General features: G+C 38.0%; 1 protein-coding gene across 1 annotated transcript in view; it reads left to right on the top strand.

The window, feature by feature from the left end:
• The first annotated feature begins 738 nt into the window (after positions 1–738).
• Positions 739–20284, top strand: part of NUP107 (nucleoporin 107kDa) — a 32828-nt gene continuing 13282 nt past the window's right edge. The window contains exons 1-14 of the mRNA XM_009887800.1: positions 739–808; positions 2553–2642; positions 7008–7123; positions 9037–9172; positions 9711–9814; positions 11695–11822; positions 12145–12193; positions 13381–13452; positions 14031–14119; positions 15010–15088; positions 16118–16229; positions 18415–18507; positions 19685–19761; positions 20036–20095. Of these exons, the coding sequence (XP_009886102.1) occupies positions 739–808; positions 2553–2642; positions 7008–7123; positions 9037–9172; positions 9711–9814; positions 11695–11822; positions 12145–12193; positions 13381–13452; positions 14031–14119; positions 15010–15088; positions 16118–16229; positions 18415–18507; positions 19685–19761; positions 20036–20095 (1275 nt within the window). The remainder of the gene's footprint in view (positions 809–2552; positions 2643–7007; positions 7124–9036; positions 9173–9710; positions 9815–11694; positions 11823–12144; positions 12194–13380; positions 13453–14030; positions 14120–15009; positions 15089–16117; positions 16230–18414; positions 18508–19684; positions 19762–20035; positions 20096–20284) is intronic.

The raw sequence follows: 20284 nt of genomic DNA, 5'->3' as shown, positions 1-20284 counted from the left end.
GGTGTGATGTGTTGTGACACGTCCCCCTGTCGCGGCGGTGCGGGCTGGAAGCCATAGCGAGGCTGGAACCGTCTCTTGAGGGGTGTCGGAGGCTTTTATGTCCCCGAGAGCTTTGAGTCTGTTTGATTTCTTCTGGAATGTCATTATCAATTAAACTGAACTTGTTAATTACGGGGGAATTGTTGAGCCGGGCCTTTGCGCGGTGCTGTACGGACAGGCCTGCTCAGGCAGTCACAGCCGTGGCCTTCACAGTCCATACGTAGCTTCTCCTTGGCGTCTTAGTAATCGTTAGCGTATTTTTTTCCCCCCTTCTGCAAGACACGTGAACTTTCTCAGTCTGGGGATTTTGTGTGTCTGGGGGGAAAAAAAAAATCGAACAGTGAAATCATGTCATTCTTTCAATTGAATTTTTCCATTCAAAATTGAATTCCCTGCTGTTGCATCTTTTACTGCTTTTTTTTTGTTTTTCCCCCAATAACAAAAATGTCTGTTGTGGTGTAGGAGGAAAAAAGCATGGGTTTTCAGACAAGCTCATTTTCCCCAACTGACAAGCAATACTGGATGTTCTGTAGAGGAAACTGGATATCAGTACTAGAATTAGAGGGGACTTATGCTTTGTTTTAGTTTCCCAGTTGCAGAGATACATGAACCAACAAAAAAATCTTGTATGTTCTGCTTGGATTCACTTGCTTACTTAGTGTCTCTCTGTTGCTGTTCTGTAGAAATGGTTTTGGAGACATGCCATCCCCCTGCGATCCAGAAATGGCCAGACCTGGACGGAAGCAAAGCTCTCAAAAAAGAGTTTCTAGTATCCTTTTTGTTTCTCTTCAGTCATTGCTTGCTGTGTTCACACGGTGTGGATATTTTTACCACTGCTTTGATTTTGAGCAAGTTGAGAATGGTTTTCAAACATGTAGCAAGTTTCTCTTTGTTTTATACCCGTTCAAAGTGAAGAGTGCATGAATATAATGTGAAATCGTTATCTGATTTGTGAGGTATTCTGCAGTCAAAATTTCCCTATTGAACTTTCTCATATTTTACCCTTCAGTAGTCTGGGTTTTTTTTCTGTGTGGTAGTTTCATGCATTAAGAAGGAGAAAAGTTCAAAAACAAAACTATGATTGGAGCATCTAAAAACTAGTAGGGAGGAATATTAGTAACTGATTAAAAGTGTGACTATGAAATGATGAGTTTAATTTAGAAAAATACTGAGTTTTCAGCAACATGTTACATTACTTGGCCTTTACAGAAGAACTCAGGAGGGGTGAGCCAAAAGATGCAATTCTTTGCCTTCTCACAGAATAGTATTTCCTCTGAATGGAATTTTCTCTCTCTCCTCCTGTTCCCCCCATCGTATTCTAAAACGATGTCAAAGCTGTTGACGGCTCAGAACAGATTATTCAGTAGGCTTCAGGGGAAGTAGGAGATTGTCAAAATCATTGTATAGTCAGTTCTTGACTACGTTTAGATTGATTATTTTGGTTGTGGGTTCATTGTGATTGCAGGGATGTTGCATTGCCTATCTCCTAAACTTATGCCGTCACATTTGTGTAGTGTGGTGTTTTGCAGTTTTTCGTGAGCTTATGAACTCAGGTTGATGTCAACCCAGAGAACTATGTGAGCCATAGCTGACTCCATCTCAGTTTTTGAAAAAATAGTTTTCTTCACTACATTATATCTTAATTTTATGGTTTTGTGCTCTTTTGCATGTACTCTGTTATCATAGTATTGTGATTATTTAGTGTGTCTTAACTTTCCATCCACAGTAATAGGAAGAGGAGTGCACAGACATACATTCATATTTCCACAGGATTTTTCCCCCTACTTATTTACAATAAAAAAAAAAAGCCAACATGTAATTTGACAGTTAATATAATGGTATTTTTCTGGTTATGATAGCAAAGGAATCCAGTACATTTGCTCGTCCTTCTGTTTTTTTGCAAGCAGAAAAAAAGTAGTGAGATATTGGCCCTAATTATATTGTCCCTAAGAATCATGATGTTCTTGGACACTGACATGACATAGGATACTTAAACTTTTACACAACTGCTTCTTAGTAAACCTTACCTAGAGCACTGAACCTTGTTGCTGACAGTAAGAAGCAAAGTAGAGCAACAGAGACTATTTTGTTAAAGTCATCAGCATCCTGGAACTGAGAGAGAGAGAAAATTTTTTTAAATGCATTCAGTGTCGGATTTTCTTTTTATGGTTTATGTAGCATAAAGCAGCTCCTCATGCGGCAAAAGTATTCTCTTTGATCTGAGCAGTTATGAGGAGTCCCAGACCTGTTGAGCTCATGTTTCTAAACTTTACTTTGCAGTGTCCCTTTTAGCCCTCCAGCTTTTAACCTTCTGATGAAACATTTTGTGACCTAACTCAGGCTTATGAATGGGAATTTATGCTTTAGTCTGAAAGACAAGATGTGTAATCTTCATCATATTTGAGCTAAAGCAGAATATTTTTCTTTTCCAAGTATTCATAATTCACATTCACATTTTGAATAGAGCCGAAAGTGTGTTTAGGAAAGTGTTTCTTAACTTGTTTATTAATCAGTTCTTACATCCCTGGATGACACTATTGGAAACATGACGCCCAGAGGCCAGATGATTTCCCGAACTCCTAATTCATTGCTTCGCCAGCCAGGTAAGACTGCTTTCTTTCTTTAGTATTTACTTAAAGGAATTATACCCTTGGACTTGATAATTGGTAACAATTCATAAGGAGAAAGACACGGATGCACTGTAGTGGGCCCAGCAAAGGGCCACATAGTCAATTAGGGGATTGGAGCATCTGACATGTGAGGGAGAGGCTGAGAACAGCTGGGATTGTTTAGCCTAGGAAAGAGAAGGCTCAGGGGGATCTTGTCTGTCTATATAAATACCTGATGGGAGGGAGTAAAAAGATAGCCAGGCTCTTCTTGGTGGTGCCCTGTGAAAAGGCAAGAGGCGGTAGGTGCAGCAGGATATACAGGGAATTCTGGTTAGAGATAAGAAGAAACTTTTGTACTGTAAGGGTGATTGAGTGCCAGAACTGGTTACCCAGACCGTCTGTGGAGTCTCCGTTCTTGGAGATAACCAAAACTGACTGGACAAGGTCCTGAGCAACCTTTTCTAGTTGACACAGCTTTGGGTGGGGGGGTTGGAGCAGATGATTTCCAGACCTTCCTTCCACCCTCAACTGCTTGATGATTCTGAAATTGAACACATTTACAAATATGGAAAAAACCACCTAGTAGCCGTCAACATATGTTATATATTTATGCTATTGGTGAATGCCAATGGATTTTTGCCTTTCAGTTTTTAGAGGGTGTTTGAGCTTCATTTTCTTTGTTTGGTACAAGAGTATATCCAGTATCATTTCAGTTTCTCTCAAGTACCATGTTGACACTGATTCTTGCCTTACTAGTCAGCAGTCTAGTTTGTTGTGTTACCTTCTTTTTTGCATCCTTCTTTTGGTTTTGCAGTAGCTTTTAATTCTTCAGGATTTTCTGTTGTGTAATGCCTCCTCAGGTATTTTTCCATCCTTCTTGTTGTGGCAGGTTAATTCTGTTGCTGACCTTTCTACCAGGTGTATTTATTGGTTGCATCAGTAAATGACTTCCCTCTCCACTAGCAGAAGAAGAAATTAGATGGCACATCTCACAGAAAGGCTGTGGAACCACACTTGGTGGCTAGGGTCAGGTTGCTCTGAAACCTCCCAATCTCAGCCCCTGTGTTCTGCATCAGCTTACTCATCTTGGAGTGTGTTGGGGATTGTTCCCAAACTGGTGCAGAGATATCAAGTTCCAGAGAGACTGATTCTTCATGATTTCTCAGGGTTCCTGGCAAGTTCTCTGTGGCCCCTGCTTGTTCTTGTTTAGTGTAATACCTCATGGCTTCTGTTTTGGCAGCCAGCAGCAAAGATAATTGCTGTTAGCATCAGCCTTCTTCTCAAGCACAAGCTACTTGTGAGTCAGCATTGACAGCTCTCGCAATGGAGCTGGAAGTTGTTCTTAGTGTTGACTTGACACTAAACATGCTGTGAAAAGGTCTGTAATCTTCTTAGAGCCTCCCTTACTAATTGTGGCTGAAATAAAGAAACATGCCCATTCCTCACATTTCCATGTCATCACCAGGGCTTGCCTCCCTTTTCCTTGTCGGTCTCTTCCTGTAGTCTTTATTTTGTCATCATTCAGGCATTTATATAAGGGATTCCTCTTTTTTTGTCATCATCTAGTCAGTGTGTTTTCCAGCAAGCTCCAAGAGGATGGTTGCACCTTTTGCTGCTCCACATCGTCCTTTCAGGACTGCTTGGAGATGGGTGATGTGTTAGCTGTTTTAAGAGAGACGTGTTGTGTGTCATAGTGAGATGGTCAGAGAGCACTTCAAAATCAAATAGCTCTTTTCTCACTTTTCAAATTAGAGCATGTGTATACCATCTTGACCATTGTGTGTCTCCAGTGAAGATCTTTAATTCAGTTAGCATGTTGATTTAACAGCTTGCCATGGTTTTGTCATTATGAAGTTTGTTTTATCTATTTTCAGGAAGTTCAGCCATGCAGAATTTCAGTAAGAAGTCATGTACAGTTAGCTTGTGCAACAGCTGTGCCCCAAAAGTAAAGAGTTGATGTCAGGTGAAAGTAGAGATTACAGATGCAAAATACTGTGATCAAGCAGATCAAGAGGTGTTACACCAGGAGATGTTACTAGGCAGCATATACTCTGTAAACCTATCATCTATTTTTTAACAGACTTCAGAAGGAGACTTTCTGGTTTCTGAATAATGATTCTCTCTACAAACTTCCCTAAACAGAGCTGACAATTATCCACACATGCGGTTATGATTTGTGATAAACTTTCTTCAAACAGCATCATGAGTGGACAGGCAGTCCCTACAAAAGGCTTGCTATTTGACGTTCCTGCACTGTTTAATCCAAAGACTTGTTGCTTCTTCATTACAACCCTGCATTTCTCCTTGGCATCTTGGCTTTCTTCTGTTTTACCCCTCTACCACTGCATCGTAGAGATTTTCTGAGAGTCACAAGCATCATCTGCTGCATAGGCTAGAGCTACTTCTCTTTCAAACTGTCTGAAGATCCTGCAACAAACAAAGCATTGGCATTTTCACTCCTGTTTCTGTTCCCGTTGTGCAGTCCCATTCCTACAGTGGAATATTTAAAGTGTTTTTGGGAAGTGCATACATTATCTCCTCTCTTGGGGACAGGGTTTGTTGCTTCCTTTGATGTCAGTTGCTCCTAATTGTGGGTTTGGGACTATTTGAGGATTATTCAACATAGTTCTTTTCTGCCACCTTGTAAATTCCTAACTTTGAGTGCATTGTATCTTATGGGTAGGGGAGGTTATAGCAGTTATTTCTAGTACCATGAAGGAGAGAAGGATGAGCCATTAACAATGCAAATTCTTTGATCTGCAACTTCAGAGTCAGACTTTTAATGTTAGTAGACATAATTCTAGTTCTACAGATTGAAAATTGATTTGTGTCTTTGATCTTCCGTATGCCTGACTTCCACGTCTCAAGAGTTTAGGGAGAATTTGTTTGTGGTGATTCAAGATATGTGCTGATATAAAGACATAAACCTTGGGACAGAAACCTTTGATTCTTCAGCTTTCTTTGTCTGTGTGGAACTGATGCATGGAAAACCAAATCTACCTATTGATAAGAAGTCCTCTAGAGTCCCTGTACCTGATTGCAATGACCTTTCCCCTTTATAATTTGAGGGCATCAGGAATCTGATGAGATACACTCTTGTCGATCCTCAGGACTGAGGGCATTCCAAGAAAGTTCTGTTTACCTCAGGTGTTGGGGGGGGTGGGGTGGAGTGCCATAGGTATTTGATCTTCTGCTTCCAAACTGGTTGGAGTCTGATGGACACCCCAAACATGCTCTTTATTTTGTGTTTTTATATGCTGTTGTGCACATCTTTGCCTCTGATTCCAGCAGTCCTCAAGTCCAAAAGGAAACATTAATGATCTCAATACTGACTGAAGCTGTTTTGTTATCAAGAACAGCTGTTGAGGGTTGTACAAGCACTTCTGGCTGCAAATTTGCAAACAAAATTTTGGGACTGTGTATCATTCCCTCTTTACCGTTGGTGACACGGCTCCTGATCTAGCTATCATTGTCTTAATGTAACCAATGTTTTTAGGTGGCTTCCCAGACTGTTTGTGATTGATAAGGGGACCAAAGCAGCAACTGTCTCAATGCAAATTCTGTGGTCTTTGGGCTGTATGAAGGTCTGTTGTGGTGGAGCTCCCTGTTGTCATAGGATGTGGCATTTATCATCCTACACAGCAGTGTCTCCTTTTTTAACATGGGTCAGATATTCCTAGGGACATAAGCCACTACACTAATGTGCAGGAGTATCTGGAGCAGATGTAGCGCTTGGTAGAGCAGACTTGTGGTTGCCTTTTGCTTTAAGAGTTTGGAGAGCAATTTCCGGATTATTTATGCTCATAGTGTGTGCTTACCAGTGAACTCTAGTAACTGAAGGTGTGTCACGTATTTGGTGCATATATACACTCGCGTTCAACCTGGCTTCAGACTTTTATCTGGAATGTTGCTGGACTTGAGGAGGACTGAAATGATAGTAGATAGGCTTTGTCTTTACATTTATATGTGCCCTACTTGAAAAAGTAGGGCTTGAGTATGCTCCAGACTTGGTTAACAGGGTGTTTGTATAACTGTAGTTATACAAACTAGATGTGTAGGTTATTAAGTTCCGTTATTGATAATAAACCTCCTTATTTCTAAGTGTTGTTGGGCCTATGACTTGTGTTTCTTTTATAATTGGCATTTGTGGGTTTGGTACAAGCCTTCTGATGGAAGGAAAATGAAGATGGGCAGGAGCAAGTTACTTCTCTATCAGGTTGGTTTGTTTGTTTCTTGTGTGAGTGAGCAGGATTTCATGAATACTTCAGTCTCCGTTGTAAGAGTTCCTTTGGAGCTCCTTGATAAAGCACAGTGGCCTTAAATACTACTCCTTTTCAGAAAAGGCTCTCTGTCTTTCAGTTACTGCACTAACTCGAAGTTCCATGAAGCCGTCAGATATGTCTGCCATCCTGGGAACAGGAGGAAAATCTCCGCTGATTCTGCCAACTCCTGGACTTTTTGGCAATCTGTCAATGGTAAGATGGTTAGAGCCCCTTTTTCTCTTTTGTTCCTGTGAAACTTATAAGAAACTACAAGTTTACAGTGTTTCAGTGTTGTTTGCACCAAGGACAAACTGTGGGTGGTAGAAGCTTGCTAGTACTGTTGCTGTTTGCTGCTAGTATTATTTATTACTGTGGTGGTCTTTGAGATGAGGCAGTGAGGAATAATAGAGGGGTTTAAGGACTTGCTAAATACACCATGTGTGTTAAGCTAGGCCTTATAACATCAGCTTGCGACTACAAAAATCTTGACTTTGCTTGTTTACAAATTCTTCAAAGACAATTGTTCTATGTCAGCAAGTTAAACCTCCAGATTTTTTCTTATTTTATTAGTATTAGGCTTCACTTGGATGTTAAAGTTTGGACTTCAAAGAACAAGCTTTTCCGATAACTTATTATCGTCTACTGTAATGTCTTTAGAAGAGTTATCAGTAGAGACATCTGAAGTATTTTATTTTTAAATTAACTCAAACCACGTTAAGATGTCTTTCTGTATGTGCATTTTAATTCATTCTCCCTTCTGGTCGTTTCTGAAGTTTGTTACAGCCCATTTGTTTCTTTAAATTATCAGGTTCTGGGGCCTAGTTGATCAACATGTATACAACTCTTAGCAGTGGCACTTTTCCTCTGTTTCAAAGCCTCTTTTTATTCTGTAACTAGGGTTTTGTAGTGGAGTACATTTTAGGTTAACATTTAGTACTCTGACTTGAATCTAGTTTAGAGTAGCAGGGGGAAACTTGAGACCAGACAGAGGCTTTCACAGGAGGGTGATGGAAAAAGGACTTAAAATTATGTCTTGTGGAAATTTACTACCTGGTAGATAAGAACACTCATCAGCCTTTTTTGTATTTCCCACAGAGACCTGATACGATTTTACTGGAACTGAGTTCCTTGTTATTTTTACTCTGCAGTTGGAATGCTACAGCATTCTGTTCTGGTTGGCTAGAGGGCAATAATGGCAAAGAGAAATCAGGCAGGAGGAATACTGTGGGTAGAAACTGGGGCATAAGAGGAAGAATAGCAGGTATATGTCCACAGTTTTTGGATATACTTAAGAGACTGCCACAGTAATATCCTCTGGTTCCTTGTTTGTACTTGTTTGGGTGGGACCAGTCTGGAAAAGGAATGAACCAGTGGCACATCTCTAGGTCTTTGTATAGCAGTAATTACTGCTGAGAAAGCAATTCCTGTCATGGAAACAGCTATAGGAAGCTGTCCTGTCAGTGCAGCATATGTACAGTCTGTTTTCTGTTTTGGCCTTTTTACTGCTCTGACATCCCATATGTTATCAAATACCTCCCCTGAAATGCCCCCAAAAGGTATAGGTATGTCTTTATTTCCCCCCTTAATATTCTGATACTTGCTATTATTTTAAACATATATTGCTTCATTCGATCAAATGGGTTTGAGCAACGTACCAAGAAGGTTGAAAGACTGATAAATGGTTCTGATTCAAATTTTAACTATTTTGCTTAACTTTTCGCAGTTGCTTCACAAATTAGTCAATGTTATTCTGTCTCTTTACTTTGAATAACAGAATACTAAGTAAACATTTAGCATAATAGAACATGAAAGTTTTTAGGGTTATTTGTTTTAAGACGAAAAGTGATACGTGGTGTTCTAAAGTGGAAGGTTTTATTAGATTAGCTTCTACTTTAGTTACTTCCTGAAGGAGACGTTGAGATTTTCCTTTTTGCAGGTTAAAATTTATCTTTTCAGAGCTGTTTGTTAAAGGCACAGTTGCACCTTACCATATGGCAGTTATTTCACCAATGATTTTTAGAGATGCTCTGTTTATACCATTCCTATAGAATGAAAAAACTTCGACCTAGGCTTATAATAGTCTGAGATTGCTGTTTCTCTTCCTTATGTTCTTGTTATTATTTTAGTTGGATGAAAGTAGCTGGACAATGGCGCTCTCGCCTCAGCAGACAGGAATGTTTGTAAATCTAGACACATCCAATATGACGGAAGATGTCACTATGAGCGCTGTACTGTTGCGCGAGGATGATCCTGGGGAAGCTGGTGAGACGATCTGAAGTTTTCATAATAACTGACTATTTTTTATTTGTGGGATATGAATATATATGTTCTTTTTTTTTTTTTTCCCTGTATTATTTTGCTGAGATACTTCTTTGTCAAAAACAGTCTAGTTTAAAAGTTCAGAAAGTTAATCTCTTACAGTTATTGGAGTATTGAGAGTTTGTGTCTCTGGTGGAACCTGATGGCACAAATGAGATGCTCTAGTGATGTAAGACGCAAACTGGATTAGTTTTGTGAAGATACGCAAATGAGTTTGTTGTTAAAACTTTCTCAGATTACATGTTTACAGCAAAAGTTTTATAATTATTTTACTTACCTTGTATCTTCTGTGTGTCTTACTGTCTTAGCTGATAAGTTCTTCTGACTTTATGGGATATAGATGGTTCATATCATCATTGTCCTTATTTAGATTTACAAAAGAGATGCCTTGTCATCAGAAGGATCTTTTTGTAGCGTGATGAGTTGGGTTTTTTTACCAAGTTGTGTCTAATATGGCTGTTTCTTCTTAAATCTGTTCTAGCTACTATGAGCATGTACTCAGATTTTCTGCATTCCTTCCTGAAGCATACATCAACTACCATTTTTGATCTTGTGGATGAGTATGAAAGTATTTGTAACAGTCAGGTAAGTAGTTTGCTTGGCCTTTTATTTACTTTATTTTGCACTCCCTTCCCTAAGTAGTACTGCTATTTTTCTTTGAGATGAGAAGTCACAGTGCTTAATATAGATAATTTAAATCTTCCAGCTGGTTGCAGTCTTATGAGTCACTGAACACTAGCATTGAATAGCATCTCTCTCTCTCCTCATACGCTACTTTGGCACAGGAATACCCATTGTGTAGCTTGCTGAATACTAAAAATGTCATCTGGCTGCCATTCCACTGCAAGTGTCAAGGGACAATAAACATGAGCAGATGTATAGATTTTTTGTTAATGATAATAAACTGGATTAAAAAGTACTTACTTCTCTTGGGTATAAATAGATAAAATAATTGTATTAGGATGCTTTAAGAGTTTTTGGCTACGTTACTAACAAGCTGGCAGGAGAGAGCTCAACATTAGATTTAAGGTGTCTCTGCTTTTAGACACAGTTTTTTATTTGATTGGCTGTTGACTGACAGTTTGGGATCAGCAGGGCTTGACAGTTTGAAAGGAAGAAATTATCATGCTTTTGTCAATAAGTGTTGATCACAAAAGAGGGAGGCGGGCAGATAATTTTTTTAAGAGACTTCATACCTCTGTCTGTGTTGAGGCAATATGTTCTTGGTAGAAGGTTGCTAGGCCTATTTGGTGCAAATTTGTTGTTGGGGCTGAGTTGGAGAATGCAAAGATCTTTAATGAGGTGTGTACGACAATTGCATTCCCAAGTGGGAAGCAGAAAAGAGAAGGAAAATAAACTTGATTATTTTGTAAGGTGGTGGAACTTTTGAGCTGAAATGGAAAAGAAAGTCTCTTCTGTCCCTTCTCTTTGAGAATATGGATGCTATCTACAAGATCACGGAATATGTGTGGTTGTTTTAAGTGATGTGGAACTGGGGGGAGTTGACTGTATGTTGCCAAGGACCTACAAAAGTAGAGTGAAGGGTGCTGCTCCCAGGACTGGCTTGGCTGTTGCTGACCGAGATTGGGATGGGGGTGGAGGGACAGCCCTGAGCTCTCATGCTGCCTCTCGGCTGTACCCTGAGATCAGTCCAGTGGCTCCTAGCAGCCATGAACTCTTTTCATATTTTGGGGGTGGTAACAGAAGGAAACAGAAGATCATGCTGCTCTCTTGCATCATGATGGTACACTTCATTCTTTTCTCCAAATCTGTTGTTCACCTCCCACTTGAAAACTGATGAATATATTGATGCCCAAGAAATTGGGTACTCCTAAAATGTAAGTTTGGGGCTGTTCTCAGAAGTAGTGGGAGCTTTGGAACTAAGTACTGATGGAGAAGACTTTATTGCCTATAAAGGAAAATATAATAATTTTTTTTTGTGATACTGTAAATTATGTGGTAACTAACAATTTGGGTTTCCTCATTTAACAGAGCTAGAAAGGAAAGGGTATCTTTCAGGCACTGATAAATGCATAAATGCCGTCACAGATACCAACAGGGCTGACTTTACGTTTGATATTGATGTATATGGAAAACGAATTGGGGGTTTTGGTGGTTTTGTTTTTTGTTTGGGAGTTTGTGGGGGTTTTTTTCAGTGGTTGCCTTCTCAACCAGTCTTTTAGTACTTTTTAATTGATCAACAGCTGTTTTTATTCTGGGTTGGTACAGTGCCTTGCAAAACAAAGCTGCTCTCTTGGTTTATGGCCTCTAGGATGTATTAATATCATTTTTATTAATAATTAAGGGAATTTATGGTGTGAAGTATCATTTACCTATTTTGAAGGGGTAGTAATCAAACTTGGTTGTTGAAAGCATTCAGGATAATGAAAAGATTGCTGTAATGGGCTTAGAAAAAAAATTCAGTGTTGGACAATATTAACTATGTATAAATTTATCTACCTCAGGTGAATATACTAGGGAAAATAGTTTATCGGGCAACTCCTGGACAGCAAAAGTTTTCAAAAACTGCCAGTGTCTTGTGGCTTCTCAAGCAGGAGATGGTAACTTGGAGACTGTTGTCCTCGCTATATAGGTAATTCCTTTGAAGAGCACGTTATGTTTTTGCACTGAGCTGACTTTCTTGGTTATATTTTTACGAGTTTATAAATATGGGGTGAAGCAATTAAGTGCCTATTAATAATCTGTTTATGGAACTAGGTGCTGATATGTATGTCTATTTATTGTTTACAGAAATTAAAGTTGTATATGGGCCTATTCTTATTACCTTTGCATCTTCTAGTATTTTTTTAAAAGAATATTTTTGTAAAGGTATTTTTAAGCGCTTTCACTTATGCATTCTGCTGAATTTTCTCAGCTTAATTTTAATCATTACCATTTTGCACTTTTATTTCCAGAGACAGAATACAGTCTGCACTGGAGGATGAAACTGCATTTGATATCACAGTAAGCTTGGTCTTTTGAGGGGGAGTTAAGCGATACAATAAGCTAAATACAAACTAAATGCTCGTGTTTTATTTTTACAGTCTCAATATTGCAGCCACTCAAAATTCAAAGGTGAAAGAATGTGAATGAGACTGATTTGATTTTTATCTAGATAAATATTATTTCATATACTGTGAAAAGTGAATTTAATATTCAGTTCTAAAGAGAAAATGCTAGTGTAAAAAATATTATAAACTATACTTTATGTTTTATTTCCTGAAGTATTCCACATACACTTGGAAAATCCACTGGAAATAACTATTTCTTCTAAAAAGTTGCATCAGTAGTGCTAATGTTCCCATAGGTCAGAGATAATTTTGCTTTGTCTAAAAGAAGAACATGTGGTTTCAAGCTGTCTAGCCTTTGCAATCCTGATTCCAATTTATCTCAAGAGAAATCCAAATCTTTTAGCATTCTTGTTTCAGCTGTAGTCTTCTTGTCTATGTCAATACAGTGCTTCCAGCCTTTGCTGCCAGAATATGCTTAGGAAGACAAAACAATAAGTGACATGACTCTGCCTTTGTAAAATTTATGATCGCAGTTGCTTTTTTCTCAGTTATAAAATATCTTCCTTTAGGATTCCCACTGCTAAGTTGTCACTATTAAACGCTGTTGTGCCAAACCCCAATCTCCTCCTACCTGCAATTTTTAGGAAAATGCATTTTCTATTCTCTTTTTATTGCAAGCTTAATGAAAGCTAAATTAATTCAGGAGAGCAGATAGAAGGATCAGGGTTCTGCAGTTGGGTTTTGTTTTTTTTTTTTTTCCACTTGTTTATGATAAGTGTGCATATGGTCTTGGAAAATGTAATTCTTTTTATGTTTACAGTAATAAATGGGATTTAGGATGAGTACAGCCAGTGGAATCAGTGGATCGACTATGTAGAATCTTTCTGTGGTCATATATTTGTGAATTATCTTCTGAATCTAATTTTTTACAGTTTTCAGTGTAACTTGGTGTAAAAGATCATCCAAATAAAACAAATGTGTAGTGTCATCTGTTTTTTAAAAAGGGGTAAGGGAGAGGTAGCATACTGAACTTGTAGAAAGTTTGTGAGTTAGTATGTGTTCAATTTGGTATTCATGGTTTTGTGTCGAGTTGTGTTTTTTTTTTTTTCATGAAGTAATAATCAGCTTTTTCCTAAATAGGTTTTAACTGCTAGTGAAAAGACGAATGTAGACAACTTGTTTCAGAAAGATTCACTTGTTCGACAAAGCCAGGTATGATGAATAGTTTTTTAAGAATGGAAATAGATCAGTAGAGACTGAAATGTTTGTAACACTAATGCTCCATGCACTTGATTAAGCTGTTTCTAATACTTATTCTTTTATATTCACTGAAGTGTGTTATTCGTTGTATGCATAACAATAATACTCTCTAGTTTCTAAAGATCAGAAATTTATAATACTTTTTTTTTTATACTCACAGAAGTTTGTTATTCTTTGTATGCGTGAAAATAATGCTTTTTAGTTTCTAAAGATCAGAAATGTTTTTCAGGCTAACTTGGAGAGGATGGAAGGCTGCAGGCTAGTCCCATTTAGAGCATCTCTCACTGTTGGTGGTGATTAATAAACTATTAAGTAGCACTGTAGTAACTGCAGCATCTAGTGAGAAATAGAGATCAAGTGCCTGAACAACCTTCATATTGGATACTTAAGATGAAAGTGGAATAGTCCTCAGGATGCGTACACCTTTGGTTACCATGTAGATAATGAGGAGACGCAGAGATGATAGAAAGGCAGTTAAGGTACTATTTTTTGCATGTTTGTTTTAAAAATGCAATTTAATTTTATTCCAGCTGGTGGTAGATTGGCTAGAGAGCATTGCCAAGGATGAAATTGGGGACTTCTCCGATAATATTGAGTTTTATGCAAAATCCGTATACTGGTGAGTTCAGACTTTCTTTGATTGGATACATGCTCCTATCAAGTGTAAGATTCACAGGCACAGACACAGAATCGAAAAGAAGTGGATTTTTAAATATTGTTCAGTTCATTCACTTTTCTTTAAATTCTCAGATGTAAAAATTGAGATCTATCAGTTACTGCTTTTGGGAGGCAACGATGGAAGGAAAACCATCAAAGCAACTTAGTTTAATCTTAACCTGAATGCAGATTTGATTTTGATTTTTCACAATAAGGCATAATAAGAGATGGTCACCTGCTGATCAGCTTGTTAGTTATGATGGATAAACCCATTTTTATTATGTGTTTCTCAGGTGGTCACTTCTTTGTCTGGCTTTAATTTTTGCCTAAGTTCTTGTCATCGCTTTGTGTCATTGACCCTTCACCAGAAGCCACTATTGTCATCTTTATTATCAGTGATGATGGGTTTTACAGCAGAAAAGACCAAAGACCACCTTTGATGCTAGATGCCTAGAACACGCCTGTTTTTAGTGGCCAGTGAATACAGGCTTTTGGAATCATGTGTTCATCCTAATTTGAATTTAGTCTCCTAGGCTGACTCTATAGTGATTGCTAATGGGACATTTTGCTCATGCAGAAATAAATTCATAGTTAAATACATGAATAATTGAAATAATGGATGCTTTTGAAAGAAATCAAAGATATGTGAATTGATTCTAATAGTGTACTTCTTGTGAAATGTTGCATTTTCACAACAGTAACGCAGTTCATTGATAAACCAACCAAACCAAGTGTGTCTCTTCTGTAACCATATTCCATGTAACAAAAAATATCTTCCAATATTTGTGTCTTATTAAAAGGTGCTTGCTAAAAAAAACCCCATTTTTCTCAGAAACATTTCACTGCTTTCAGGGAGAACACACTACATATCCTGAAGCAGCGACAGTTGAGTACATACACTGGAAGTTCTCGAGCTCTGGTAACAGAGTTGGTAAGTATTATTTAAAAGTAAGGTTTGGTTTCAGAATGGGTCAGAGAGAGTATATATGCTATTTTCACGGCCTCCCACCATTTTTTAGATAGAGTTGTACTGTGCAAAAGTAGTTGTACTATCTAAGATCGCAAAACATTGAAGTTGGAAAAGATGAAAATTAGTACAGAAATTGCGAGGCAGGGCACCTCTGGAGTTCCTTTTGGGATATGTGGACTTCTGTTTTCTTTCAGCCATCACTTCCATACCCCCATCATCCTCCCCGACCCCCATCTCAAGTACCTGTGGTCTATTTGGTGAAGTAAATTACTTTATGTAATTTAGTAAATTACATAAAGTAAATTACTTTTTATGTCTGAAACAAACTCATGTTCCTAACCAGAAAAGCTTATAAAACTATTTGGAAGCCCTTGCAGATAAGGGCATGCTGTCTTTATGCAGTAACTACTACAATGAAACTAAGTCCTGATATGATTCCTTGAGAGCTACTGTAGTAAAAGCTAATAGGAGGGCAGTCAAGAAAAGAAAGGACTGTACAATGAAAGGAGGTAATGAACTGTCTCAGTGACAGTAAAGCAGTCGTGGAAGTTAAATTCAATTGGGGAGTGATCTGAGGTATTGATTGGTTTGAGAAAATCTGTTTGGATTAACTAGAAGCAAGTGCAGCTGTTGTGAAAAGCCGCCTCAGAAGGTTGAGGAGGAGAAACAGTCTGGTAGGTAGAGAGGCAGAAGGGGAAAGGATGTTTGAAGGTGAGGAGAGCTGGAAGATGAGAAGTTTGGGGCAAAAACCAAGGTGGTGAAGTAAATAAAGCAATTGCAAGGGGTCCTTCTGGTAGGAACATTGACAGAGGAGGAATAAAAGAAATGAGAGAGGCAAGTCAGGGAAGTATCATGTTAGATATTACATGGGTTGTACAGATTGTTGTGCCAACATAAAAAAGTGACTCCAAATTATAAAACAGGACAGGAAATCATCAGAAGAAGCATATAGACATTGTGTGGATGGATGGTGACTTTTTTTCCTTGCAGGATCCAGATGCTCCTATAAGACAGAAACTGCCACTTGATGATTTGGACCGAGAAGATGATGCAAGGTTATTGAAGTATCTTTTCACTCTCATCAGAGCAGGAATGACAGATGAGGAAAGCTGCAGAAAGTTATAGTATCTGCTTGGTTAACTAGTTTAACTTATTTTAAATCTTACTATTAAAGCTAATGAAAAGTGGCGTACTAGTCTGTTTGAATTCGGCTTGTAGTGATTTAATTTTCAATTTATTCTCAATACTGACAGTGATGAACTGCTAAATTAGTATTTTAATTAAATATTGCATTTAATTAAGTAATTTTGGGTGTAGAATAGATGATGTGGAAAAAATGTTGTATCCTTGGGTTTTTGGCTTGTTTCACAATATTGTTTTACTGTAGTGGCTTGATACTAAATACTGCCGACAAACACGCAGAATGTTTCAAAGAACTTCCTAACTGCGTCTCTGATAATCAGCAGATTATCATACAGGCTTCCTTCTAGATATATTAGAGTGGAACGTGCTTGCAGTTTTAACTGGAGAGAGGTTTGATGTATGCTTTTCTTAGAAATATCATTAAATTAAGTAAACTTTACTTGCTCTGCTCCTTTAGCGTTTCCTAGAGTATATGATCTGAGTGGAATTGAGGGAGAGAGTCAGACCTGTTTTTATCACCTTGTACAAACAGTTGCAATGACACATTTGGAGGTGTGTCCCAGGACTGAGAACTGGGAACCAGTGCACAAACTTCATAGGCTAGTACTGCCATCAAGAAACGTAGTTATTTGCAGTGGTTACTCTTATTAGTTAAGTAGCTTTTCTTTCTTGCTTTCTACCTTTCATTTTCTTACTTTTATTGTTTGGCAGGGTCTTGACCAGTGAAAACTCTGATAGACTTTACCTGAGTGTTCTAGAAAGCATGTTATCCTCCATTAACTCTTTTGCTGTAAGTCTGCCTGTTGCTCCAGCTTAGAGAGTATATGATGTGTATATTTTGCAATTATCCTTAGCTGAGTAACATCCAGGCAATTTCGGTCCTCAGGCTGTTCTGAGTAACAATTCCCGGTTGTGAAGTGGCTTTCATGATTTAATCATGTAAATACTTGTATTGTGGTGTTGTCTGAAGGCCTCAGCTGGAAACTGATTCCCTTACAACTAAGCTCTGTGTGTATATATAATGACATTTGAGTAATGGGCAGGGGAAAAGGACATGAGATTCTTGTGCCCTAGACCTTAGACTTAGGAATATGGTTACTTGCTAGTATTTTGTTCCACTGTGGTGCACATCTATTCATTTGCTGATAGTATGAGCACACGAGTATGTTGCTGCAGGGCAATATGAATATAAATTTGCAGCATCGGTTGTTCTGCAGTCACTGCGATGATGTTCCGACTGTCTGATAAGCATGAAATGGGTTATTCACTACTGAAACAGTAGGTTAAAATACCTTGAGTTTACTCTGAAGTAAGAATGAACCGCTGTTCATTTACCATACAACAGCTAATACGCAGCAAGTAAGCTAGAACAACTTGCTTGTCTATTCTTTAAATTCACTGTTTGTCACTGTTCCCAAAATGGTGGAATGTCTGCAGCCTTCCAGTGCGAAACGAACAGAATTTGGCTAAACAAACCGAGACTGCATATTGCAATTTCTTTCACTGTTCATACTGTTTTGTCAGTCCTGGAACAGTACCAGTCAGACTAATTAGATAATCTTTAGCTGACTTTTTTTTTTTTTTTTCCAGGGGTGTAGATTGGAAGAGTTGTAGGCAATCTTTTTTGTATAGTTTCTGTTCTACTTTCCATGCTATTCAAAATAGCTTTGAATCAAACCTATTTGTGCTAGTGCATAGGCTATTGAATATCATTATGGGAAAGGTGGGATTGCTATTTTTAGAAGTGCATGAGGGGTTTGGAAAGTGAAGTCACCAGGAAAAGTAGGTGCTTGCGTGAAGAGATGGATTATACATCTAAGCAACAAGATGCCACCTTATACTAAACTTATCAGAAGGATGCGTAACATCTGTTTAAGCTAGCAAAGATGAGACTGTAGCATATTGCTCACATTGCTATAAATACTGACTGAAAAACTAAAATGTTTAGTGAAAAAACCCACTGATGACATGTTATTTACTTTGAAGTCTTTGAATTGTTTTGAATTTAAGGTTCTTTGTGCTTATCTTTTGCATAGTAAAATCTCTACACAAATTAACTGTTTTAATAATGTTCAGATTTTTAAAGGACAAGCTCGTGGTTTTCCTACCTTAATGACTGTTGCTGAGAAAATCCATTGTTTTTCAGGCACAGCGCTTATGCAAACGATGCGGTCAGGCCTGGAGAGCTGCAACTTTGGAAGGATGGAAATTGTATCATGATCCTAACATAAATGGGGGTATCTACTTCAAATTGTATTTGAGGCAGATGTAAAAATAGGGCAGAGGGCTTTTTCTTAATATCTGTCTGTGGCAAAGAGAAATAGCTCTTTCTTTTCACCTTAGGAGCCTATTTTGTATTTTGCCATGTCTGTTGGACACATAGAAACTAATGTGAAATTATTTTAGTTGAAGGTATGAGTTCACTGAATCCAATTAATGTGCAGTCACTTTCTTTCTGAAAATCAAGCGTAATCACAAGGAAATAGATGTCTCAGAGTTCTGGACAGATCTTCTCCACCTCCATATAATATTTCAGTCTGTATTTTCTCAGCACCTGACTCATGCCACCTATCAAACATTTTCTTGCTTACAAAAGTTGGACTCTATATCCAGCTTCAGAAAGGTATAGTAAGGACTAAGGTTCAGTGAATGTAAATGCAGGGAAAAGAGATGCTTTTAAATTATTTGAAAATTGTTAAATTACCTTTCTCCTTGGTTCTGGAGTTCCTTGCACATGGTCCTATTTATAACACAGTACCTTTCTTCTCTTTATGCTCAGGACATTGCAGAATTTAGGAAAGAATTTAAGAACATGTCTAAGTGTTGTGCATAGCCAGGTCTGGAAGGCATAAGCTTTCCTACTTTTCAAATCCTGGTAGCCTGTTACTTCTATCTGGATGCTTCACCAGTGTCCTAGCCTTGGTTTAGTGTTCTGCCTCCACCAGTGTCCTAGCCTTGGTTTAGTGTACCTCCCTTGCTTGCTCTTACATGAGTTTTAATTCCATGGTGCATGCCCTCATGCAGATGCATGCAGAACAGCAGCAGTGACATTTTTTAGAAGTTTGTATTCCTTAAGTTACAAAAATTTCTTTTCTCCTTAAATTTGTGTTTTCCAAGTGTAAACGTTGTAGAAATGTTATGATAAAAAACATTAGTTTCTTCAAAGCTAGATAGCAGCTAAGCTTTCAAAAAACTGTAACTTTAAGGTGCATATTTACCAGACTTCCCAGAAAAGCCACCTTTCGGTCCAGTTGAAAGCATCAGAATGCTTTGGGAAGAGTTCCAAAGGGATTGAAATTGGGTTAATAGCAAAAAAGAAACTTTACCTTGTTTACTGGTTTCTCTTTTTTTAATAGCAGCTTTTCCTTCTTTTTTTTTTTTTTTTTTTTTTGTTAAATTGTCCTTTGCATGTAGGAAAAGAGCTGGAGCCTGTTCAAGGGAATCCATATAGGTGCATTTGGAAAATAAGTTGTTGGCGTATGGCTGAAGAGGTAAGATAATGCTGATGTGCTTGATATTAATTGAACTTTTCTCAATGCTGTAACATGATTTTAAGTAAACCTACTGCCTCTGTGTTTGCTGCTGGGGAAGTCACTTGCTATTCTTATTTTGGCTCCTGATATGTCCTGTGATTTTTCCAGCTTTTTCTGGTAACTGTTAGATGGAACATTTTGTAATGGATCGATCTCTACTAAAATGTAAAGTCACTAGAAAACATATATGCTCTCTAATTAAAAGTTGTATTTCTTTTACTGTTTATTTTAGGAGCAGTTTAATAGATATGAGAGAGCAATCTATGCAGCACTGAGTGGAAACCTCAAACAGGTACGTCAAGCCTCCTAGTTAAGTGATGTTTGGTAGTTGTGCATTTTCTTTCTCATATGTGACAGTGATAGCGTCAGAAATACTGCAATTACTGGTTATTGTAGTTTCAAAAATCTAGTAAATAGGACAATAGCAAACATTGCTGCTTTAGTTGACATGTTCTTTGTAGGATTGACGTGCCTTAATTAA

Source organism: Charadrius vociferus, unplaced genomic scaffold, assembly GCF_000708025.1.
Source record: "Charadrius vociferus isolate BGI_N301 unplaced genomic scaffold, ASM70802v2 scaffold125, whole genome shotgun sequence".
NCBI lineage: Eukaryota > Metazoa > Chordata > Aves > Charadriiformes > Charadriidae > Charadrius > Charadrius vociferus.
This window is presented reverse-complemented; position numbering and strand designations above follow the sequence as displayed.